The sequence below is a fragment of the Gobio gobio genome (genome assembly GCF_949357685.1).
Source record: "Gobio gobio genome assembly, chromosome: 9".
NCBI lineage: Eukaryota > Metazoa > Chordata > Actinopteri > Cypriniformes > Gobionidae > Gobio > Gobio gobio.
The window spans coordinates 42264647-42291359 of NC_137115.1; the positions used below are offsets into that span (position 1 = coordinate 42264647).

Here is a 26713-nt window from a genome sequence, read left to right on the forward strand (position 1 = left end):
AACGAATGGATAGTTCTGTATATATATATATATATATATATATATATATATATATATATATATATATATATATATATATATATATATATATATATATATATATATATATATATATATATATATATATATATATATATATATATATATATATATATATATATATATATATATATATATATACGATTATAATTTAATGTTGTTTTATTTGTTTCATTATTTATTTAGTTGGATTTTAGTTGCACTTGGTCAGAACTGTTTCAAAAGTAGTTATCTGCATGATGCCTGCTGCCTTTGGGCTCAGTGATGTTGAATTTAAGATTATACAACAGTTTCAGGTTATGTTTTAGTGTTGGTAACATGTCCCACATTGTCCCACACAAACTTAGTAATCGCCCCACATTTGGTTTGTTTGATGGTGGGCACCCTAGACCGGGTTCACCATTGTTCTTTCCTTGGACCACTTTTACCGACCACTGCAGAGCGGAAACCCTCAACAAGAGCTGCAGTTTATCTCCTTATAAGGAATGCAGTGGATGAATTTCACCACTGGGTGGCATCAGTGACTTTGCAGAAAACAACACTTCACATGACCTCACTGCTGTCCTTATATGCCCTCTCTCACGATACAACTTCACTGATGTTATAAAACGTGATATAACTGCGTTTTTGAAACGCCACGCACTTCAATTGAGTCAATATAACATTAGTAGTTATAATTAGCAACATAAAACGCTTTTTACTGGCTTTTTATACAATCGAATTCGTGCATTGTACGTTCACTTAATATTAAAATAACGTCTATGAATTCTTTATAGAGTGCTTTGGGTCGTGGTAGCATAGAAAAATATCAGGAAAATAAGCATGGCTAAACGCTCAGTCGTCGATAGATAAAAAATGCCGTTTGACATTAAAACACTTAGTACGCACTAGCCGATTGGCGGGTTTGGTTTGTCTCGCGCCAGACTCAATGCAGATTCACCACTACGCATATAAAAGAAAACGAAACCAAAGAGGGATTGTTTGGTTTCATTTTCTTCCATAAAACTGGACCGATGCGTTATGCCACCAGCGGTGAGTCCATTATATCAATAACGTATATCGTATAAACATACAGAACATTTATAAATGCTTCTTCTGAGTTATTATCGTCAGTAAAGCACATTGTTGACTAACATTTCCATTCATATGATCAGCCTTTACAACAACTAGCTAGTCTCCATAACTACATTTGGCGTCGTTTCCTGCAGGGCACTATATGGGCATGAACTGCTCCTTAAAAAAAAACAAAACTATTTATTATATTATATTTACTTATTGATTGCATAGACAGAAACCTTCTTAGCTTAAACTTTTGAACGAGTTACATGTTGCATTGTGTGTATTACTTTGTATTCATATGGAGAACAGTATTTGGAATGTCAGTGATAACATGAGTGCCATCCTAAAAGGATTTACCTCAATAATTTGTCATGACTAGTCTGTAGCATAGGCTACAGACTATCTTTTGTTTATAACAAAGCTGGAAAAGTTGTGTCTATATCTATGTGAAGAGTATTAGGTGTCAGGTATACCTAGGGAATTAAAAATGATTGAACTGACTAGCAATACACAAGCGTTTAGCATTGCCAAACAAAGCCCGAGTTGTTAGACTACATGCACTGGCATCATAGACATCCTGTGCTTTGTCACATGTTGTATAGATCAGCACTCAACGCCATTACATTTATTGTGGTGAATCAGGTTTGTCATGTAAACTAAAACAATGTCTACAAATCAAAATGAAGGATTTTTTTGTTTATTGAGTCTGATTTTCCCCCAGCTAATGGATGAGGATGGAAAGGGAGGTCTGGTCGGTGGGCTTCGTGGTGGCCCAGGAGGCAAGTGCACTGGTGGACTTGCTCTACAACCAGAACAGTGGTGTTCTGGATCGGATCTTTGCCTTAGTGGAACCTAACACAATGAATCAGCTACGGTCACTGACCAACAACAGAGACCTTGTCTCAGCCACTGTGGATTACTTCAAAACTTCAGAAAATAACATATGTAGACGTTTTCTCTCCATTGTATATCAGTACTGTGACGACATTCCCTTTCTTCTTGAAACTACACTGGTGTCCGTAGCAGAAAATGGAACTGGTAAGTCATGTTTGCATTTTTATTTTATTTTACTGCAGGCTTTCCCCTACCCATACCATCAATTAATATTAACGCATCATTTTGTTATTAATCAGAATTTAATTTAACAACATCCGTTTATATATTATTTGTTCTGCTATTTAATTTCAACACTTTTTTTCATCAATTTGAAAAAAAGAAAATCTTTTAAGTGAAAGTGAAAGTATCCTGTAGCTGTTCAAAGAAAGAAGCTATCATTTAAAATATGAATGTAATTGAATTATGGGTTAAAATGATTCATACAGTTTTTTTTTCTTCTATGCTTTGAAGGAACAAACTTCCACCACACAAGTGACAATGATAGTTCTTCACCGTCACAAAATGTGAAACGTCTACGGCTAGGTATGTTATACTCTTAAAGGGGGAACACACCCATTTGAATTTCATTGTGAAAGATATCTTGAATCGGTTTGAGCAACCCAACAGTTAAATTTACTTCAACTTGGATAAACAACCAATTGGCCATTCACCAAGAGGAGCTGCATCTCCCAGCGATTTCAATTTGTTTGACTAATCTTGTAAATGATCAAAATAACAAAAAATAACATGGCAAAAATGTTTACTAAAAAATTACTTTCACTGTAGCATCCCATTGAGCATTGACCTTGTTATTAATGTTAACATTGTGATTGACAGCATTATAATACTTAGTCTTCCCAAAATATATGCACACTTAAACCACACTTATTTTCAATGTATAACAAAATATCAAACCAAATGGCATTTGTTTTAAATAAATAGTCAAAGCACACTTTTCAAAGATGTTTGTGAGGTGGAAAAATGGTTAAAGGTAGGCTAGGCAATTTATTTTACAAGCACTTTTTGTTATATTATTTTAAACTCTCTTCACATCTTGATAGCAATCGATAATAGAAATTGTCTAAATATTAAAACATGTACTTCTGTGGACCAAAAAAATTTTCATCCAATCATTGCATTCAGTCCGTAAGGTTATGCAGAGTTGTAGACAGACAGTCACCAACAGTCAAACAGCAGCCATCTTTTTCCTGAACATAACCGTGTTATATCATAACAGTAATTATGAGATGGCAACCTGTGATGTTCTATTGTCTGTGATTTATGCGTTTCTATGTCAACACTATCAATGCCGAAATGAATCTGCAGCAGTCAGGTGGTACAAGTAAGAGCTCTGTAAGTGGTTTACATACATTATTTTTGTAATGTTATGTGCTTTGAGATAGGGCTGGGCCAATAAACGAAATCATATCGAATCGCAATAAAATTGATGTTGATAACGACGATAAGCTCTGGACATTTTTACTTGATATGGATTACTCTAACACCCAATCACACAGCAGAAATAAACGCGACAACAGCCAGTAACAGCCAGTCAGCTTGCAGCTTTTAACTTGCACATCTAATGTACACCCTCTACTGGCAAAGAAAACTCGACACGAGAAGGAAAAAATGAGTGGAAGCTGCGACAAAGATTAAATCGTAAGTGAAACTAACCTTTGAATAAAACTCAGTCAGAATATGTAAATTTTACCATATAAAAATTTGGTTGTTTACAATTTTTATAGATGTCCATGTTTTTGTTAATGAACATACACTGTAAACCCGAATAAGTTCCCAGAACTCAAAAAAATTGAGGCAACCGATTGCCTCACATTTTTTAAGTTGGATAACTTAAAAGTCACAATTTTCCAGAACTTAAAAGGTTGAACTACCTGCTACTTGTACCTTTTGATAACAGTTAAATTAAAGTGCTCATTTAGCTCAACTCAAATAATTGCAGTTCATATGACTTACAGTTTTCTGTTAAGGCAACTCAATTATTTTCAGTTATTATAACAAAGTTTTGAATTTTCACAGAACTTAAAAAAATAAGTACACAACCACACCATTTTATGTTAACAAAACTCAATATTTATTGCTTTGTGTTGTCATTGCTTTAAGTGCACGGTAGTCAAATATGTTGAGTTTGTTTACTTAAAAACATGTGACTCAAACTTTAAGGCAATTGATATCCAGCACGGTTTTAATCAGAAAAGCTGAATAAGTTATAAAATAGATTGTAAGTACTTTGACCTCCTGTGAGATTTACTCACACACAGACATAAAGAATCAGCCTATGAATCTCAACCATGGTGACACGCTTCATGCCGCAATGCATTATGGGAGCCATGGATGAGTTTTGCATGATGCACCCAGAATGCATTGCGGCATGAATTATGTCACCGTTGTTGAGATTCATAGGCTGATTCTTGATGTATGTGTGTGAGTAAGTCTCGCAGGAGTTCGAAGTGCTTATTGTGTGATGTGTTAAACCGGAGAACAAAACTTATGTACACGTTTTAAAAATCGTTTAGCTTATAGGCTACATTAAACTGATGACAATAAAAATACAAAAAATGAATAAAATAAATAAATTTTGTCTTCCACTAACGCATTTCAGTTTGCCCCAATTAAATTGTTTTAATAGGCTATGGTTGTAATTTATTTGTTATGATGGATTTTACTTATTTGGTTAAGCACTTTGAGATTTTATTGTATTTTAGCATGTGCTATATAAATTAAGTTTATTTTTAAATCATCTCTATTTGAAACAACAGAAATAACAGGACTTCATCATTCTTAGCATGTAATTACTTAATTCTATTAAGTTGTACTTAATTTATTTTTTTAAGTTATGTTTACTTATTCACAAAAAAGTTCCATTTAATCAAAAAATATTAGTTGAAATTACTCAAAAGGAAGACCATGTTACACCAACTTGAAATAATTAAGTTAGTAGAACTTTTTCTAAAACTTTGTGTATACACTACTTAATCTATTTAATTAACATGAACATTCGGGTTTACAGTGTACATTTTTATCTGCATCCTAACTCAAGCTACTACTACTGTCAACTCACTGTCAAATGTGCATTTCTAAGACAAAACATGTAATATTATTAATGTAAAATGTGTACTTTGAATGCAATGTAAGTAGCTTTGGATCAAAGCGTCTGCCGAATGCTTAAATCTAAATGTAAATACTGCAGCCTGCACTGCAAACTGTGCCGAAGATATATGCAAAGTCAGGCAACACAAACCTGTTTCATGACTAGAAAAAATATCATCCGTTAGCACATGCAGAAACTAAGACATTCATATTTGGTTAAGGAAAAATGACTGGAAAAGTGTAAGGAATTCAAAAACATGAAGTGTTTATAATATTCTGACAGTAAAAAGTAGCTTAAAACCACAATTAACAGTCTGGTTTCTATAACTTTCACTTAGGAGCAAAAATTTGCCTTTAAATTAAAAAAAATAAAAAAAGACATTTATTGTGATTAATTATCGATATCGACTGATATGAAAATATTTTATTGAGATCCTTTTTTGGCCATATCGCCCAGCCCTACTTTGAGACACGAGGTAATTTAACCGTCTCTCGTCTCGTGGCGCTTTGCAGACTCTGCTGTGTGTGTTCTAGAGCTGCAACTAACGATAATTTTTTCTGTCGACTAATCTCACGATTTATTTTTTCGATTAGTCGACTAATCTAACAATTCTTTTTCCAGATTCATCTGATGATTGTTTTTTACTGATTATTGTATTTCAAAGAGGGTAGTGAATTTGTATACTATTTTAACATGAAATCAATGAATGATGACAATATTAATTGTATTTCAGGAAGGGTAGTGTACTTAAGCCATTTTATAATGAAATATATGAACACAAGAAGCATTTTAAACATTATGTATAACTAATGATACTATTCATCATAAAATGTATACAGAGTAGGCCTAATTAGGAAAAGTTGTTTACTATAATAGTTGAGTAAGATTTACTTATTGATTTGTGTCAATAGTAAACGAAAAGGCACTTGTATTTATCTGCAAAAGGTTCACATACAGGAGCTTTCAGCATAGTGTTAATGTATAACTAGTCGTCTATTTTGAAGATATACATGTGCATAAACAACGACTAAAGCTGCCAGAAGTTTTTGCCCAAACTTCAAAGACACATTTAAATGATTAAACCTAGAGACATATCTTAACTTAAATGTTACTTTAATCATGTAAACTACCTATATACAGCATGTTATTATGCATATGTGTTTGGGACTGAGGGGAACCCGGTCGCATTTGAAGCAGATATATGCCGCCCATAATAAATAAAAGCACGAGATGTACTGGGGTCAGAGAAGAACACAGGAAAATGTGAACGAATGGACAATATTCGTCTGTATTTACAATACAACGCCACGGTTAAGCTGCGCGAGACGAACACTGGCAGTGTGAAAGCCCAACGGGCGCAAAGCTTCTGCTCTGCCACCGCGTGCAGTGTGAAATCGGCGTTACAGAGCGAACAAAGCACAGTTTTATTCGGCTTCTGTTTAAAGTACTCCCATGGGCGTCAGTTTGGTTTGAAATGTGCTGGAGTTTGCGTGTTGGCTTGCTTTACTCATTTGCGGCAATGCGTGTTGCATAGCGCCGTCCTATAGCCTAAAAAAGCCCGAAGCCCGGCCCGCGTCTGAGGTAGGCTATGACTGGAAAATTGGCCCGAAGCCCGGCCCTAGGGCGTAAAAAAGTCGGGGCCCGTCGGGCTCGGGCAGAAATGTAGGGCTCTACTTTGAGTAAGGCTGAAAGCGTCTTTCTTTTTAATACATTTCTTGAATGTCTCAATTACAGTTGGCCTAGCCTATAGATAATTATGATATTTGTGGCTGCACCGGGGTCCGTCATTACGCTAAATCATGAGCGGTCCATGGCACCTGCTACCCATGGCTGTTAAGAACTGTATAGGCTACATCAATCCATTACAACAATTTAGTGTTATGGGCACTGCCACTGATACAGGCAGCGGAAGAGCCTATTTTACGGAGCTTGCTTCTGCTTTTCAAACGTTTTTACAACAAAAGATGTCGTTAAAACGACATAAGATCTCGTTATTATGAGAAAAGATGTAGTTAAAACGACATAAGATATCGTTATTACATAGATATCGTTGGGTACAAAAGGACTCATGACGAAATCTGGTGGGTACGCGTCCCCCCCGCCCCCCCTGAAATCGACGCCTATGAGTACTCCCACACTTTTGAATGTCGCGGTCTGATCATTTTCACTATGCCCGGGAGTAGAAGCCATCGTTATTCTAATCTAGATCTGTTCTATTCTAGAACGTAAATAATGTGACGCCGGCGCGTCGACGCATTTCACGCATGTCGACGTATTTTCGGAGTCGACGTCATCGATGACATCGGCGCGTCGTTGCAGCCCTAGTGTGTTCATGTGTTTTGAAGGAGGCATGGCTTTGTAGAGCGCTCTGAAGGGCAGGTAGGCTAGCTTGCTATTGTTAGCTTCTCTGAAATTGCCTACCCTACCTTTATGAAAAACAAAATTACAAGAGGAAAACAGTATTTCTTTGAAAATATCTAGCATGATTTGTTTGCAGATGCCACATGGTTTGATACTTTATTTCTAAAGCTATAACATTCGTAGAGTTTAAAATGTGAGCGGTAACACTTTACAACAAGGTTCATTGGTTAACATTAGTTAACTACATTAGATAACATGAACTAATAATGAACTGCACTTATTTATCTTTGTTAATGTTAATTTCAACATTTACTAATGCATTATTAAAATCTTGTTAACATTAGTTAATGCACTGTGAACTAACATGAACAAACCATGAACAGCTGTATTTGAAATTAAGATGAACTAATGCTGAACAGAGGTGTTGTTCATGGTTAGTTCATGTTAACTAATACATTAACTAATGTTAACTAATACAACCTTATTGTAAAGTGTTACCGTGTGAGCTAAGCTAAGGCTTTTGTATGAATAGCAAGTTATATTTCATGATAAAGCTTCAATTTTAGCATGGAAATTTGCAATGTTTTGATTTTTTTCTTACATAGATCATTTAAAGAGCTACACAGATGCTCTTAAATCCATGGTAGTGCAAAAACATGAGACAGTGACACCGGCTGTGGTAAAGGACATCCGTCTGGATGACACATGGGTGTATTTAAGACAAAGATACCCTCTACGAGTGAAAGACAGGACCACCCAGCCTCAAGCCTCTCTAGACAATCATGAAGGAGAAGAGTCAGAGCATAAAGTGTCTGTTGAGTCTCTTTTGAAAACCACCAGCAGGGTTGTCGTGCTGCTGGGCCAGGCTGGATCTGGAAAGACCCTGCTGGTGCACTGCCTCGGCCGTAGCTGGGCTGAAGGCTCCTTCCCGTCTATTCACCTGCTGTTTCTGCTGGAGTTCCGGCAGCTCAATCTTATCTCACGAGATCTTTCCCTGAAAGATCTACTCTTTCTCTTCTATCCGACTTGCGAGGATGATGAGGAAAGCGAAGAAGTGTTTGCATTCATCCTCTCCAACCCTGAGAAGGTCTGCTTCATATTCGATGGGTATGATGAGTTTCGTGCCAAGCTTACGAATCCTAGAAAGCTTGAGAGCCGTATTGACCCAAACAAACCTCTGAAAATGACAGATCTCCTCTCGGGACTGTGCAATCGCAAAATCCTTCCAGACTGCACCGTGTTGGTCACCTGTAGACCACGAGATGTGACAGATATGTTTGCAAGCCCTGGTTTCATAACCTGTGAGCTTCAGGGGTTTGACCGATTGGGTGTGAAGGAATACGCCGAGAAGTACTTCCATGAAAAAGGAGATGAACTCAAAATGAAGGCTGTGAACTTGTTAATAGACAACCGTCACCTCTTGTCAATGTCGCATGTACCTGGACTCTGTCATATCTGCTGTGTATGTGTGGATCATCTATTCTCCACTGATGGAGCTCATTCTGATCTACAGCTTCCAACGTCCTTAACTCAAATCTACATGCAAATCCTGGTGGCGTTCCTCAGACGCTTCAATAGAGGTGGGGTGTCTGGTACACCTCTGCTTCAGAAATACAGAACTAAAATTGTTGAGATGAGCCAATTGGCCCTCAAAGGACTGGAGGGAAGCACCATAGTCTTCATGGACTCAGAAGTGCCTCCAGAACTCCAGGATTTTGGCATCAAAAGCGGGATACTGTCTAGAGTGAAACTGACGTGTGAGGATGGATCGTCAGGATACGGTTTCACCTTCATGCACCTTACAATGCTGGAGTTTCTTGCTGCTCTCCACCTCATGACCAGTCAGAACATCACCGAGAGTCAACTTAAGAAGAAGCTTAACTTGAAAACCCGCTGGACCACCAAGACGGACCCAAAATCTGTCTTTACAGACTCTCTCCATCTTTACGTATGTGGGCTTGCTGCGGAGGCCTGCACCTCCAGTTTGGTCCAGCTTCAAGTGGCCGAGGGTGCCACGGCTTGGGTACGAAGGCGCCAAGCTGTCGTCCGTAATGTTTTGCTGGGTTTCGCTGGAAGTACCAGTCAAACAGGCCCCAAAATTGTGGAGCTGTGCCGATGCGCTCATGAAACACAAGATGCTAAGTTGGCAAGAGCTGTTGGTTCGAGACCGCAGTTTGAACTGAGAAATATCAGACTCAACGCTGCTGACATGGATTCTTTAGCATTTGTAACAGCAGCTGCTGATCAGAATGTGTGTATAGACTTTGGTGGCTGTTCAATTGACTTGGATTGTTTGGAAATCCTCCCTAGTTTCAAGAATGTGGATCATCTCATGTGAGTTTTCATAAAATCCTCCTTTATGAACAAACTATTTATGTGTAGTAAATTACATGTGTAGTAAATTGGAGTCCATATGGTAGCTTTAAATATTGATGCGTGATATAGTGTGGGACCATATTGGTTATCAACTCAGGGGTGCAAACTTGTGGGGTGCAAACATCTTTGCAAGTATCCTCGTAAACAGTCATTTATGTCTTAAATGAAAGTAAACAAGTTAACTGAGAAAGAAAAAGCAAGTGTTACAGTATAATGGACCCAGAGCCATAGAGAAACCCGGGCATCGCTTAAAGCTTAAATCGCTTATCGTGTTTTTGTCACCTTTTTCACCCCTGAGTTTGCACCCCTGCAACTGATAATTGGTTGTTATTTTATCTGTATCAGTTGATATTAGATGTATACTATATTGGATATTTAATTATGTAAACTCATTTCCTCTGTTTTACATTTAGATTGCCTTTGCTGTCAATGCTCACTTAAGTTAATATTTAAAAAATGACACATAATATTGCTGAAGGCACTTTAGGTTGTAGTTTTTAGTCTGAAACATGAATTGTTGTTATTTGAAAAACATGAAATGTTGACATATTCAATTTTTAACTATATTTCATTCAAGTTTCCGTAGCCGGAAATATGATGACAGGTTTGCAGAGGCTTTGTGTGGTATCCTGTCTAAACTCCAGGCCTTGCGGCGATTAGAGTAAGTTTTTGATTCAACCAATGTCTGTTGTGTCCTTTATGCATTTTGTCACATTATTTCCTTGCATTGGTTTGTGTTTTTTCTCTGATTTACAGTTTTATCAGTGGAGGCCTCACTGATGTTGGAGCTGCTAAACTTGCCAGGGCTTTGGAGGACTGTCCACACATCACACACCTAAAGTAATACCATTTGCGATACCATGCACTTCATAGATTGAAATTTCAAGCAATTTTGTGATTTGGCCTGACATGTTTGTGTTTGTGTTCAGATATATTTCTGATGTATGTTTCTGCTTATTTTTGTGTTTTGTTTATCTGACAGTGTCAGTGATAACTCCTTGAAAGATGAAGGTGTAAAAGTGATTGCAGAAACAGTATCCAGACTGCCCAACATCAGTTCTGTTTTGTACGTAGTGTGTTTTCATTTCAAAAGTCTGATTGTACGAAAACCGATGCAGTCTCCTTCACCTATTTAGATATTCACAACAGTATTACTTATATTACGCCTGGTACATTCTTACACTTTTACTCAGGATGGGGAAAAACATCATCTCCACAGATGGAGTCCTCACACTCATTGAGAGGATGGCTGCCTGCACCTCCGTTCAGGAAGTCCACATTGAGTATGTTATTTTGTTGGCCTGTCTAATAGATTTATAATGAAAATGGCAAATGAGAAACAAATGAGAAAGTTTCCACACAATTTGGATCAGTGGTTCTCAACTGGTTTTACTTAGGGCCCCGTGTTTTACAGTACATGAAGTTGTGCCATAAATATGTCCTTAAAATCTTAATATTTATGTACTTTTAAGTAAAATGAATATTAATCTCTCCATGTTTTGACCTGTATTTATTGTAGTCTTGGCCTTTTTTTTATTTACCCTGTGTAGTTTTGTTCTCTCTTAGTTTTCATTCTCTCTTCTTGCATACAGGGGGAATAAAGAGATCAGCCTTTCCTTCTCACAAAGCTCAGACACAATGTGGTGAGTGCTGACTTGCAGACAGTATCTAAATATGTGTTAGAAGAACTCTATCTAAGGGTCGGTAATACCCCATAACTCCAAATCATGCAAATCAGATTTCCTTTGTGCACATCTTTTGTGGTTACTTTGTCTTTGCAATATGCACTTGGCCAATATGCACTTCTTTCTTAGTGAAAACACAGACTTGAATAACACAGAAGGGACAAAGAATTTAAGGTAAGTGCTGATTCCTTTAAAATCATATTTCTTTTCAGATAAAGGACAACAAATTAATCCTTAGTTACAAAGTCTAAATTTTAAGCTTAATGCTGAACTTTAGACTTAATGGGTTTAGATTTTATGGCTTCATTATGTAATATAGAAGGAGCTGTGCTTTCATCTTGTTTTGTTTAATAAGGCGGTGTATTGTGTCTATAAATTCCAAGTGTTCATTACTGGGCAGCAATTCAGGAGAATTAGAGATAGTTTGTGGAAGAGGGTATAGGCTTGGCAGAAGTTTCAGGACAATCATATCGAAGACAGCAAACAAAAAAGACAAATGTGATGCCAAATACTGACTTGTTTTATATATGTTATATGTATTTATTTATTTATCTATTAAAAAATAATTTTATTCAGGAATTAAAGTGAAAGGCCATTCACATTATGTGTTTTGATGATCATCTTTATGGTGTACAAGGTTTTCTTTATGATTTCCCCAACTTCATCTTCCAAGGTCACAGACATATGTTTGTCGCATTGTATTATTTTAAGGGTCAGACCAGGGTTATTATCGTTAAACTATTAAAATCTATCATTTATGTTAACTAAACTTTATATAAAATAGTAATAGTAATTGAAAAACTTAAATTAGAAACTGAAATCTATTTGAAGCACTAAAATTATTAACTGGAAATTGAAATAAAAATAATTTTGAGCTAAATATTTTTTTTTTTTAAATGACAAAAACACATAATGAAACTAAACTAAACAAAAATGTTACATAATAAAAATATAACTTATATATAACTACTAAAAGGCCAATTGTATTTCTCCTGTCATCAAGGGAATGTTGGATGCTGTTAGTTATTGATTTGTCACTAGGGGTAATGGGCAAGGGCAAATACGAGTAAATAAAACAACAATACTCTTTAGTTCAGCGATTGTGGCTCAGTAAAGATGTCCCCAGTTCCAGGAGGCCTCTCTGTATGGAGGTTCTCCCTGGGAAAAACCAGTTAACCTACCCCGGAAAAATCATTGACAAGAAAATTCACGGACAGTCTCTCTCATTTGGCCCATAGAATCACCAAGAGTCGGATACGACTGAAATGGTTAATGAATGAATGAATGATTGATTATCCAGTTTATTGCTGACTGGCAATAGAAAATGCAAGGGCGTAGAATTTAGTAGAGACGCAAGGGACATGTCCCTACCAATAACCAGCAACTGAGTTGAGCAAGCAATGATTTGAATTAAACAATTAAAATATATTTATATATAACCTGCTGTCCATTCATGTATTATTTATTTAACCTTATTATATTAATAATCTCTTTTACAAGAGAGTCTTGGCTTAGATCCTGTTCTCTACTCTTGACGCCCTTAAATAAGTCTTTATATAAGGCTAATAAGTCTTGGCCGCACCTGAAATGTGGCATACCATTGACTTTAGTACCTGAGAAGTTAAAGTAAATACGCTATAAAAAAAAACCTCATTAAATAACACCCATTTATTGCATGGAAGTAGCAAAAACATTCAAATTGATTAAAAAGTATGTGCACAGTTTCACTGAATGATAAAGTTTAAACTCATCTCTTGAACGTAATTCTGTTAAACTGAATGTACAAAGCAAACTGTTTTCTGAAATATCCACAAAATTAACAAACAACATTGACTGAAATAAGCAGTTTAACTGTCAATCAGATGCACGTGAAATGTTTGTTAGGCTACTATAGCAACAGTAGGCTCACGGAGCGTTTTAATTTTTAATATTAAAATAAAGTGATATACAGCGTCTTAAGACAAAATCAAACCTTCTCCCTTGAGAAAAGGTACCACAATTTCTGCTGTCACTACTATTGTTTCAGTGGGTAATATTTTCCAAACCAAACATACTGAACTGGCAAGAAGTACGTGTTTAATTGTTTCTTTATAGGTTTAAGCAGTGTAACATCACCGTTTCCCATGTGGCCAGTCTGTGTAATAAACTCAAGGGCTTCTCCTTCATAACCCTTTTAGAGTAAGTATTAGAATCCACCATAAATCCCCCACCTTTTAAACTTCAGTGTACCTCATTGCAGATTGAGTTCATACACCCACAATTCTTTATGTAAGTAAAGCGCTGATGTTACGTTTTTCCTCATCTCTCAGTTTGTCTGAAAACTTGTTGGGTAACAAGGGCCTAAAGAAGATTCTGGACCTTCTGCCTAAACTAGGAACAATTCAGGAGATCAAGTAGGCCTATGTTTTTATCTGCAACTTGAACTTCTTTTGGTTTTGACAATTCCAGTGAGACACTTTTTTTTTTTTTTTGCTTGTACAAAAGAACTTCTCCATTTACCATACTGCCAGTGCATTTCTGTTTTCAAAAGATTATACAGTATATTTTGTTTCTGAACACTCACACAGTGTCAGTAAAAATGATGTTGATATGGACGGGGTGGTGATGCTTGCTTCTGCCCTCTGTAACCAGAAGAACCTGAGGAGAGTGGATGCAAGGTAACTACCTTGTCAAGACCAGCATGGAGTTTTTTACTGTCTGAATTGCTGTTAAAATGCTAACACTGCTTTTTCTCACCAGTGGAAATGAAAAGTTGGTTCTTTGGTTTGACACCAGCGGAAGGTACGGAAACAATTGTGGTTGCAGACATTTTTGCTTAAAATGTAAATTATATAGTTGGTGTAGTATAATTAATGTGCTTCATTAATGCAGACATACTTCAAGACAGCTGACCCTGAGTGAAAATGGGATACATGTGCATAAAAAACTCAGGTATGTCTCTAATTTTTGTTCTATACATAGCATGATCATTTAGCAATGTGTAATGTAATGTGTTTTTTTGTCCTTCCAGTTTAACCCATCGTGATATCCAACCTGCCGACATGACCAAGCTGTGTAAGCAGCTGGTTAAATGTGAAAACCTTTTGGACATTGAGTGAGTAGCTCTAATGTCTGATCATCTATAGTGTAGACAAAAGACTAATATATGGATCCCCTACATTCTGCTATTCCACATTGTTTATTTGTGTTGCAGGTTTTCCCATCTAAAATTATCAAACGAGTCCATTGAGAAGTTAATGTTGATCCTTCCTGAAATGTCTTCTCTTCATCTCCTGAAGTAAGTGGCCTGGTTCCAGTAGCACAGCTGTATGAATGACCTGATATAATTTTTTTATTAATCTAAGAATACCTTATTTTACAGCTTAAGTCATGTTGACCTGTCTACAAATGGAGCTTTGTTATTGGTCAGATCTCTTGTTGACTGCCAGCGTGTCACGGCTGTAGAACTAAGGTGTCTTACTTAAGTTCATACCAGATATTAAAGTAAACTTTTAAAATCACTAATATTGATTATTTGAATTCCTAAAGTTGCTTTTAACATGATTCTTAGACACCAGGCAGAAGCATTCATCAAGTTTGTTCCTGAAAAAGCAGAGGCAGCAATTTGCAAGTAAGTAATGTCAGCTCACCATTGATACAGCTGCCATGTGATTGTGACAAAAATAATACTTCTCAAGTATTTAGAAAAGTTCTTCTTAGCAGCATGATGCGCACTTTAAAATGACTGAAGCTGTCAATCACTTGAGTTTATCGCATGCAGTGAGCTCTGCCTTCCTGTGAAAACTCAATGAAGTGGTTTACACTTACTTTATCACTTATTATTTCATCTTGCTGGCTATGATGAAAGCATTTGTGAGAGGGCAGAACTCAGTCAATGATCTCACGCTGTCAGAACTCGACATTTGAGTGGTGTTGAACGTATTTCTTCTGCACCAGTGAGTAATTTAAAGGACCTTAGTAATAGAAATATATATATATATATATATATATATATATATATATATATATATATATATATATATATATATATATATATATATATATATATATATATATATATATATATATATATATATATATATATATATATATATATATATAAAAACAAATAAAAATGTAAAAACAAAATGACCAAAACTAAAATGAAAATAAAAACTATAATAGTATTGTAAGGGTTGAATCAGATCAAATAATAACTCAACAGGGAATTGAATTACAATGAAAGAGACTCGAATTACATATAAATAATTCAGAATTAATGTTTAACACCTTAACTTTTTCGTCCACCGATATGTAAGAACTTAAAGGGGACTCTGTTAAAGGGAAACAGCTCTATTTAGCTCAAATGAATGAATTAATGAATTCATAGGGAATTTTGAGAGAAGGTCTATTTTACGGCCGGGCAAATGACTCGTCCAGCGTTCATTTGAACAGGCCGTAAATATAAACTCTGCAGCGGATATTTATATCCGAACAATAGTGAAACACTATTTAACAGCCAGGTAACATAGATCGGCAGTTCAAGACATTAAATTCGTAAGCACATAACACAAGAACACTTATCTTTCAATACAAACGGAATTTTTATTGATTACTAACACATAAAACTAATATATAACACAAACACACACACTCGCACATTCACACACATTGCAGAAAGGAAGAAAGTAAGGAAAGAATGAGTTTTAAGAGAGAGAAATTATGAAATCCCAAGCAATATATGCATTTATGACACATGACCTGAAGCAACCATCGATCATTAATTTACCCTCCTATCGTTTCTTAGGCGAGGTTATTAAATTTGATCTCAATGCACCAATTCAGTTAGAATCTGGCAGGGGCGCCGCTAGCAATTTTGGGCCCTATGAAAGAATTTGATGTTGGGCCCTCTACCACACCAACCTAGCTATCAAAAATCTTTGTCTGCAATTTAATAATACTGACCAATTAAGCTCCGCTCGCTCAACCCAGAATGCCCCAATTGGCTGATGAAACATTGATTAAAATTAAGATACAATTTATACAAAACAAAACTTAATGAAGTGGTCACAATAATGTCTGATCAACTCCATTCATCTTGTGATGTGTCCTATCTCATGCTGTTCACTTTTCATATTCGACATAGATTGACAGATTGACAACATAGACATAAAAAACAACATTATAATATTTAAACATAAATATAAAAATAAATACCTTAATGGCTGCAACAATTAGCACAGAGAAATTTCATGTCGGAGTGCGATATGAGTGAACGTAGTTTTTACCGGTGAGCGTGAGCGGTTCATGAGTGGAGCGTTGTGCTGGATTTTGCCGGAAATGCGGCATCTTTTTTTATATTTGTAACTCTTTGGTAGATTATACATTTATAATGCATTATTAATAGTACTGTTACTACTAATAAAACCGATCTCTGCGGGCCCCAAAAGTGTGTGGGCCCTTAGAATCATCCTAATTTCCCCCCCCTTAGCTGCCCCCCTGGAATCTGGAGGTATTACTTGCGCTTGTGTCTCGTGTCGTCTTTGAGTAGGGATTCCCTTTTTCCTGGCTGGAGAGGGGTTTTCCCGGTTCTTTGATTCGCTTGTCGTGTTTTTGATCGACGTCTTGGGAAGCCAATCACGTGGCGTGTTGGCGGCTGGATTGAAGTCTCGTGGGCGTTGTTTGAAGTTGAAGCGCGCTGTTGTAGATTCATTGAGAAACTTTGCAGCGAAACTTAACAGAACACGAGACTTAATGGAAAGAAAATAAACTTAAGTTAAAGAAAGGAAAGTGAGAGGAGAGTATTCAGATGGCCCGAATGAAATCGTTGTTTAACCCATTTTCTCTGATCTTGGTCTGCCACGATCGTCTGATCGTCTCCTTGGGCGGATTCTGGAAATGCACTGCGAACAGCTCTCAACTTGCAGAACTCTGGAACAGAACTCTACTCAACTGAACTCTACTGAACTCTTTGTTAGTGTTCTGAGATTAAAACTCAAATATTTGCCCATCCCCTGGATGGGTTCTCCACCCCTCCCATAAAATTAGGTTATCTGTGGTCATTTAGTTTCCTGCTCTTAAGCAGAGGGTCAATTTAGACCTAATTTCTTACTTAAAGAACATGATCCATTCTACAAAGATTTCATTCAACTCATCTGTTGGATTATACACAAACAAACGAAAAGATACCAAGCACGATGCCTTTTCGTTCACTCATTCAATAGTTACATAATTACATTAATTGGGAGTGATATACATGCATAATGGTCATGTGTATCGGTTGTAGACACATTTACAAACTATGCCGTCGAAGGCTATTTGAATGCAAGTCCAATAATCAATGATTTGATGCAGTTCATATGCAACACAGTTTCTGTGAGTTTGCTTGGAGGTTTTAGCTGTGTCACGCAGAGTTAATTTACCGGTCATTGAGAAGACAGAGATCTGGTTTGTTTCTTTGTATTGTGATCACACCGAGTCTTTTGTTCTCTTTGTCTAAGTTTTGGTCAAAGTTCATAGGCTGATAAAGTAATTAAGTAGTGTCTCCAGGCAGAATGTAGCCTACGTCTCTCTGGTGATAGATGGTTGATTTCCTGGGGTCTGGAGTTGAATTGGGCTTTGTAAGGGGATGTTCATTTGTGTCTGCACCCACAATTCCTACATTATATAAATAATATTAAAATAACACAGATTTTGATACAATACATCTTAAACTGAATGCTGTTATGCTGAATGCTGAATCACTATGATAGATTATTTATCAATTAATTTTGTGGCCCTGGTGCCTTTGGAAGCAGAAAGTTTTGACTCTCTCTGTGATGTCAACAGGCTCACAGAGTATAAACTGAGCAAGACCAATGTCGAGAAGCTCTCAAGGATACTAGAGAACTGTCCTCACCTATCTGAACTAGTGTAAGTATTCCTCCGTTCTTGTACCTCCTTTTTCTCATCTTTATAAAATTCGGTACATTTTACTGTCGTGTAATCACAAAGAGTTCTTTTTTATTTCTTTCTCCATTGTAGCTTGTCTCATAACCTTCTCCGAGATGAAGGGGTGAAATGTTTTGTTGATTATTTGCCCAAACTAAAGATCTCAAGCTTAGTGAGGTAAGAGTTTAGCCGCAGTCTTTTAGTCGTCTTCATTTTGGGTTAATTTACCTCATAAATCTTACTTATTTTACTCCTTCACAGCCTCAGTGGCAACCGAATGACTCAAGTAGGGGCGCTGGATCTGGTCAACTCAATGAATACCTGTGAAAAAGTTGTTGCTGTTGAAGTCAGGTATTGGCTAATGCACTAACACTGCCATTTGTTCCTTACTTTCATTTGCATGAACAATGATTGGTTTACAGAAAAGTGTTGTTTTTTTTTCTTCTTCATTTATTCTCTCAGAAAATTGTGAAGTTTGTTAGCTACTGTATGCTTTTCTCGTCTTTAGTCTTGGAGTGGAAGATCAGTCTTTGATTCATTTTGTTCAGGAACATGTCAACGGCAAGACTCTTAGGTAATTTCCAAAAATGCATGAAACACCACAGTCGAAACAATGAAATAGTCACGCGAATAATAGGTTTGTTTACTTAAGTCAAAAGTGAAAGTGGTTTGGTGTTTAGCTTCCTCTTACAGTTGTCTTGACATACAGATTAAGAGAGTGTAGTTTTGAGGCCATACATTTGAAGAAGCTTGTGGAAATCCTGAGCAGATGCCCTGGACTACTTACATTAGAGTGAGTATTTGACTGTTTGTACCATATAAGTATTTTGTGCACTCTTCATAACTTGTAAAAGTATTCTTTATTGTCCTCTGTACCTTATAGATCCACTGGTGTTAAAAATGCTTATTGTTCATCTCTTGCTTTAGGTTGTCTTCTAATTCACTGCAGAGTCAAGGCCTTTACTTTTTACTGGACAGCCTGGCTGAGCTCTCCACAATCCATACTGTGAAGTAAGATTTTTTACAATTATTTTTTGACTTTTTAGGATTAATCTCAGATAAATTATGACATTTGTTTAGTATCTCTTTCAACAGTTGCATGAATTTTTGGATAGTTGGCATATTAATAAAGGTTTTTAATTCACATTTTCTATTCCTCTCAGATTAAGAAATAATGGTCTGGTTTCTGAGCAAATAGAGCATTTTGTCAAACAGTTCACTAGCTGTCACCAACACCGAGACATCAGGTAAGAACAGAACAAAACATCTGTTTATTTAAGGGTGTTTCTTCAACTTCTGGAATTTTTAAAAACATTTGAATATTTCTTTATAGATTTTTGTATATTATAGTTATTAAAAAACACTATGGCCTGGGTTCACAGACAGGGCTTAGATTAAGCCAGGATTAGGCTTTAGTTCATCTAGGGCATTTAAGTAGGCTTTATAAACGTGCCTTAGAAAAACATTATTCGTGTGAATCGCAATGACACTGACATATCTCAAGATATGCCAGTGCAAGTTGCTTTCAGTTAAAACAGCTCAAACATGCATTTAGCCTTGTCTGTGAAACCGGGGGTAAAACTATTAAAATATGATAACAAAGAGTGTAACAAATATAAACCGATTTAGTATTTATAACGTGAATTGATTTAAAGGTTTTTAAATGTTACTGCAGTTGTTTACCAAAGAAACAACAAGATAAAAGACAACAGTGATATGAAATATGTGTATGAGATGAGATGTATAGAACAGGTGTTTTGCATGTCATTTCCAGTGAGGCTTTCATTTTCTCAAATTAGGTAAAAAGTGTGAACATTGAATGGAATTGTGTGTATTTAATTAGTATAAATAAAATTCTAGCTATGAAATTAGCTGTAGCAAGACAAATGCCATTTTTCCCACCATAGAATGTTAAACACAAAACATGATTTGAGATGTGATAGGAGTTTTGGTGTATGTGGGATAGAAATTTTCGAATTTTCCTGTGATACATGTATATATTTAGAGTTTATTTTCCAAAAGTCCAAAGGGCCAAACATGCTTTAAGAAACAACTAAATTTGTTTATTAGTTTGTGATTAGTTGCTATGTTTATTGTTACGGTTACGTGCTGGCAACGAGCTCACGGAGACGAGGAGAACAGGAACTTTTAATAATAAAACTCAGGAACACACATAGACACGTCATATATTAACGAGAACCGACAAACACTGAGGGTTTACATACACAGAGCAAATGAGGATAACGAGGTGCAGGTGATGGACGAGACACAGGTGACAGACATGACTAATTAACCAAACTGGGGAGAAACAGAATCTTAATCAAAACACAAGACAAGGGCATACATGTAACATAACGCCCCCTCCCGGAAAGGCGCGTCCTCGCGCCGTAAAGGGAACATCTGAGGAGGGAGGGTGGGGGCTCAGGAGGAGGACGAGGAAACAAACAGGAAATAAAGTAAAGTCCAAAACAAGAAAAACAGAGTCCAAGGGAACAAAAAGGAGCCAGGAGCAGGAGAAGCCAGGTGGTGTGCCAGAAACCAGCCAGGACGAGGCCCCAGGGCGGATGGAGGAGACGACTGGGAGGTAGACGACACCCTGGGGACGACCAACGGAGAAGGAGCCAGAGATGGAGCCGACGAGCCCCCGCGAAGCTGATGGTCCAGGAGACCGGTAGCACCGCAGCGACGAGCACCCGAGGTGGAACCGGGAAACCAGAGGACAGCGGCTGAACTGGAGGGACCGAGGACAAAGGCGGAGCTGAAGGGAAGGCGGAGCCAGACGAAGCCGCAGGTGAAGGCAGGTCGACGACTGACCAAGGCGGAGCCGGAGAGACGAGGGAGCCCGGAGAAGCTGTATGGCCGATGGTGTCTGGTGGAGCCGAGGGAGGGAGGAGCCAGGGAGGCGCTTAAGTGTCGACGGGCCGAGGCAGAGCAGGGGGCACGGAGGCTGGAGGCGGAGTCAGGGGAACCTCAGTGCTGGACAGAGCTGGTGGCCTGAAGACACTAGGCGTGTCCACACAGCGCACTGAGGAATGGACCAACTGAGGAGGTGGGAGAGGGAGGCTGGGTGGGAATTCCTGAACCTCTGGAGATACTGGGGACACTGGAGACTTGGAAGGAGATACAGGGGGTACAGGAAAAACCTCTCCATAAAAGTCCATCAGGTCCACCTCCAAAACTGTCCTCAGCTCCTCCATGTAGCTGCCAGCGGCTTCCTTCAACTCATCCACTGCGGCGGTGTTTTGGGTGGGGCTTTCCTCCCAGCCCTCGAACTACACAATAACTCCCTCCGCGATGTACGGCGTTGCCGGCTCACGCACCTGGTCAGACCTTGTTGGTGGTCCGGGCTCCGCGGCGATGACACACTCCGTCCTTGTCCTCGGTACGGGCCAGTGATGCGCGGGTCAATGTATAAACAACCCGCACCCGACCGACGTTTTCAACTAACCCGCCCGCAACTCGGACCGCAAAAAAAAAAAGAAGAAAATATTGTACCCGACCCGCTTCCTGACCCGCATTTTTTAAAAGTAGTAAATGCTCATCGTAGCTCATTGGGCCATTGAGAAAATGTTTCAGGCCCTGACGTGGTGTGCTCAGAGGTGCAGCAGCGAGAGCAGGAAGTTCTTGCGGCGGCCCATCATTTTCCATTTCAGCTCCAGATGCATATTATTGATGAACGCGATGTTTATGTTTCGACCCGGCTTGAAGAATTCATCAGCCCACATTTGGAAAACATTTGGAAAAGTGTGAAAGCCCTTAGGAGCGCAAACTGTTATTTTTCTGAATGCTGTATGATATAGCCTATAGTGTTATGTAATACAGGCTTGATTTATTCATTTATTTCGTTTAATTTTCTTAACAATTAAGATGCTGCATGTGTTTATCCAGTCTAATCGAAGTGTGCGTCTCTCCCCCGACTTTCCCAACAAAAATCCCGCCCCCTCTCAGAAAATACATAAAACTGACTTTAAATGCGTTTAAAAGTAGCCTATTAAAATGGTACAATGGCATTGCTCAGTTCAACGTTTTGGGAAATCGGGCATTTTGTCCCGCGTCAGCATTTATTCAAAAGTTAATAACGCTCAACATTCAAAAGGTAAATAAGGATTTATTGACGATCCGACCGACCGTGACCCGAATATCATTAAAAATATTTTTGGATGACTCGTAACCGCGGGTAACCGCGGGTGGCCGCGGGCACCCGCTCATTTTGGATCAACCCGCGCATCACTGGTACGGGCACGTCACTTGCGGGTGGCCGGTCCCCACGGTCTGCGGGGGGCTCGTGCAACTTCTCCGTTGCATCACTCGCTGGTGGTGGTTGGCTGGTCTCTGGCAGTGGTGGAGTGGGACTGGTACCGCTGTCCTCCTCAACGGGGCCGATGGTGAATGGCGAGTTGTTGGATACCAGTACCCACTCCACGAATGCGGCTAAATCCTCCTTGGGACCGCCCGCTGGAACGCAAGCCCTCGACCGCTCGCTCAGGCCGGCATGGTAAAAAACACAGAGCGAGCGGTCTGGGAAGTGCGTCTGCCACGCAAGGTCCAAGAAGTCCCGTGTATGCGCTTCCAGCGGACGGTCTCCCTGCTCCAGGCAGAGCAGACGAACAGCGGGAAGGGCCATGGGAAACGGGAAAAAACTCAAAGAAGCAAAAAGAAGACGCCGCAAAAAAACTGTTTCGGTCGGTTCTTCTGTCACGGTTACGTGCTGGCAATGAGCTCACGGAGACGAGGAGAACAGGAAACAGGAACTTTTAATAATAAAACTCAGGAACACACATAGACACGTCAAACATTAAAGAGAACCGACAAACACTGAGGGAAAACTGAGGGTTTACATACACAGAGCAAATGAGGTGCAGGTGATGGACGAGACACAGGTGACAGACATGACTAATTAACCAAACTGGGGAGAAACAGAATCTTAATCAAAACACAAGACAGGGCATACATGTAACATTTATATAGCAGCTACAATAGCATAATGATATTTTTGGGGTGCTTTCATTAGGATTGAAGAGCCGTGGCTGAAAGGAAATGCTGTTATCAGTCTCATTGCCAAATGCCTGAATCTGCAGCCACACATCAAAGAAATCAGGTGCAGTCCTAAAGCACTAACCTACAAGCCACACACACACACACATACATTATGTGACCACGGATAACTTGGCATGCATGACATGTACCACATAAACAAGTTTATTTGAACTGTGTGTATGTGAGCTAATGTTTTCCTGTGTGGTAATGTGACCCTCATTTCGTCCTAATTTCAACCCCACTCACACATTTACATGTATCCATTTGCAAATGATACTAACTTAATTATGTATTCCTAAGTGATTATATAAAACGTTTAGCACTAAATATTGATTATGAAACATCCCAAGGAGATTATAAAACATATTTTACCCAATATTTGCAGGGTCAACCGTGCTTCCATAAACATCATAACAGATGCCAATTCCAGTCCCAGCTCCACTTCAATGTAATGTTTCATAACTCCCTATAATTTTAATGCTCATACAGTGTGGAGTGCTATAAATATTGTGTATAAAAATGGTTTACAATGTTACATATGCAAAGTTAATTTGGCCCTTTTCTTTCTGCCAGAGTTCATCCTGAAAATGTCTCACCTGCTCTGCTGTCCATCAGGTGTGTTGGTTTTTTGTTTGCTTGTAAGGTTGTTGGGTGTTTTGTGTTTTTCTTTACTTGTATTTTAATATGATATTCTGTGCATTTGATGTACAACACCACTTTTGTCACATTCTTTAGCTTTGATGGCTGTGAGATAGAAGGACAGCATCTCACTCCTCTGACACTTCCCATCCAGAAATGTCTAGCCTTGCAGGATCTAAAGTAAGTCAATGAGAGTTATGCTGATTTTGGTGTGTTCAATGTCTTTTTTTCTTAGTTTGAATCCTGTTCACTTCATTTTGTGTCCAGGTTCTCTCAGCTTAAAGTGGGCCAAAAAGGCGCAGAATTTTTTTCTGCAATCATTCCGTCCCTACTGAATCTCAAGAGCCTCACGTAAGTGTTTCATAATTAAGCACAATAAACAGATAGTCATCTTTATTTTATATGTATGGGTGTTTTTATTAAACTTTGATGTACTTTTTACATAATGTCTTCAGTGGATATGCAGTACATACATCACAGGACATGTTTTTGTTGCTGGTGCAAATTTTGTAGCATCTGTGTATCTTAAATACACACAATTCAATAATTTTTGTATTCTATTTGCATAATTTGACAAAATTAAAGCTTGATTAAAAATTGAGTACAATAAAAATATCATGCTCACAAATAATATTTTACTTGATTTCTCTTTTTTCCCCCCAAGCTCTTTAAGTAAACAAGTAAACTAACTTTTGAGAAAAATGTATTGGGGGCAAAACAATTTGGAGTAATGTAAATGGTGCCACAGCTGAGGGACAGTCCTAATAATATGATAGAAATCATAACACGTATTTCACACTGTCATGTTTTGGCTTTGTGAATCTTGTTTTACATTCCATGTCTTTCATTTTGCATTAGGTGTGTCATTTTGCATGCGGCGCTATGCAGATACGGGCCGTCTGCTCTCGAATTACTCTCGCATTACTTTTGATGTCATACACCTACAGTATATCGATCTGCACAGCGCCACTTCAAGTCGAACACACCTACAGTCTTCACTATAGTCATGTGATTCCCCAGTTCCTCATGTGACCATGTCATGTGCTTCTCTTGCTCTATATGTTGTGTTTTCATTGGTTTATTCATGTCCAAGTTCATGTTCAGGTCCATGTTAAAGTCTATGTTCACGTTTCTTTTCTAGTCAAGTCATGTTTCAAGCCAAGTTTTTAGTAACGTTTTTTAAGTCTACGTTTTTTATTTTTGTTATCTTGTCAATAAACTGCACCTGGGTTCTTACTTTAGACTTGCCTCCAGTGGATATATGTTACAGAAAGTTAGATGAGGGGTATAAATACACGTTAACTAATCACATAACAATGAATACATGGAAGTAATCAAATAATAAGCCAATGATTAAACAGAACAGAGAAACACATGACTAGAATAAACCAATAAGTGTGTTCGACTTGAAGCAGCGCTGTGCCGACCGATCGGTGTATGATGACATCAAAGTACCGCAAGAGCGATTACAGAGCAGACGGCTTTGTATACTTTAAAATCACTCTTGTGGTACTTTGATGTCATACACTGATCAGCCTACGCAGCGCCGCTTTAAGTCAAACACACCTAATGAAAACATAACACGTAGAGCAAGAGAAGCACATGACATGGTGACATGAGGAACCACATGACTAAACTAGGAAAATAACAAAGACAATGCAAATTGAAAGACATGGGCTGTGTCCCAATTTAAAGGCTGCATCCTTCGAAGGACTCGAAGGCTGAGTGTTGCTAAATGGGACGTGTCTAGCCTACGGAGGACTGTTCTTGTCGCCTAGCAACTGTGACAGCTGCCATTGATGAGTGACAGTAACGTTTGTACTAGACTTTTTTGAAAGTTATATTGAAAACAAAACAGGGATCACAAAATGTCTAAATATGTTCACCATGGTCCGTATAATAAAGAGTATAAACTATATATAATTTTAATAAGCTGTCAACATTTGAACAGTGTTGAATTTTTACTTTTTTTTCCACATTTGTATCATTTTATATTTGAGTAAGTCGAAGCCCAATACTTGTGTTTAAAAGCGTAATTCAGCAAATTATCTTCAAAACGTCCTGTTGTCACTGGCGTGCAATGAAGTCTAGGGTAGGCAAGGACGCGAAGGATCCATCTGTTGTATCCTTCATTTCACAGGAAATGAAAGAGGCATTTGGAGGCTGCATTTGTATGCGCCTCTGAATTGGGACTCAGCAATGGAAACTAAAATGAGATTCACAAAACCAAAACATGGTGCACTACAGCCTGGTTTCACAGACAGGGCTTAGATTAAGGCAGGATTAGGCCTTAGATCAAATAAGCGTTTTTAAACATGCCTTTGAAAGAAAAAGTTACTGGTGTGCATCTTGAGACAAAACAATGGCACTGACATATTTTAAGATTTGTCAGTACAAGTTGCTTTCAGTTAAATCAACTCAAACATGCATTTTAGTCTGGGACTATAGGCTTAAACCTTGTCTGTGAAACCAGGCATATGGATATTTCAATTATTTAGAATTTACTCTGTTTTTAGATGGTCATACTTTAAAACATGTAATTTTACATAAAATAAGATAAAAATCAACCCCTGGTACCTAAAGAAGATGTTGAAGAAATAACCTTATGTTCTTCATTTGTAAT

General features: G+C 38.0%; 1 protein-coding gene across 1 annotated transcript in view; it reads left to right on the plus strand.

Moving 5' to 3' along the window:
- The first annotated feature begins 985 nt into the window (after positions 1–985).
- nlrc5 (NLR family, CARD domain containing 5) overlaps positions 986–26713 on the plus strand; it is a 31728-nt gene continuing 6000 nt past the window's right edge. The window contains exons 1-31 of the mRNA XM_079825921.1: positions 986–1071; positions 1820–2136; positions 2446–2517; positions 8050–9778; positions 10398–10481; positions 10577–10660; positions 10803–10886; positions 11014–11103; positions 11413–11463; positions 11635–11679; positions 13600–13683; positions 13815–13898; positions 14073–14162; positions 14245–14286; positions 14377–14436; positions 14516–14599; positions 14699–14782; positions 14867–14956; positions 15056–15115; positions 18313–18396; positions 18508–18591; positions 18676–18765; positions 18923–18988; positions 19124–19207; positions 19342–19425; positions 19578–19661; positions 23426–23512; positions 23837–23899; positions 24025–24066; positions 24187–24270; positions 24358–24441. Of these exons, the coding sequence (XP_079682047.1) occupies positions 1827–2136; positions 2446–2517; positions 8050–9778; positions 10398–10481; positions 10577–10660; positions 10803–10886; positions 11014–11103; positions 11413–11463; positions 11635–11679; positions 13600–13683; positions 13815–13898; positions 14073–14162; positions 14245–14286; positions 14377–14436; positions 14516–14599; positions 14699–14782; positions 14867–14956; positions 15056–15115; positions 18313–18396; positions 18508–18591; positions 18676–18765; positions 18923–18988; positions 19124–19207; positions 19342–19425; positions 19578–19661; positions 23426–23512; positions 23837–23899; positions 24025–24066; positions 24187–24270; positions 24358–24441 (4163 nt within the window). The 5' untranslated portion in view covers positions 986–1071; positions 1820–1826. The remainder of the gene's footprint in view (positions 1072–1819; positions 2137–2445; positions 2518–8049; positions 9779–10397; positions 10482–10576; positions 10661–10802; positions 10887–11013; positions 11104–11412; positions 11464–11634; positions 11680–13599; positions 13684–13814; positions 13899–14072; positions 14163–14244; positions 14287–14376; positions 14437–14515; positions 14600–14698; positions 14783–14866; positions 14957–15055; positions 15116–18312; positions 18397–18507; positions 18592–18675; positions 18766–18922; positions 18989–19123; positions 19208–19341; positions 19426–19577; positions 19662–23425; positions 23513–23836; positions 23900–24024; positions 24067–24186; positions 24271–24357; positions 24442–26713) is intronic.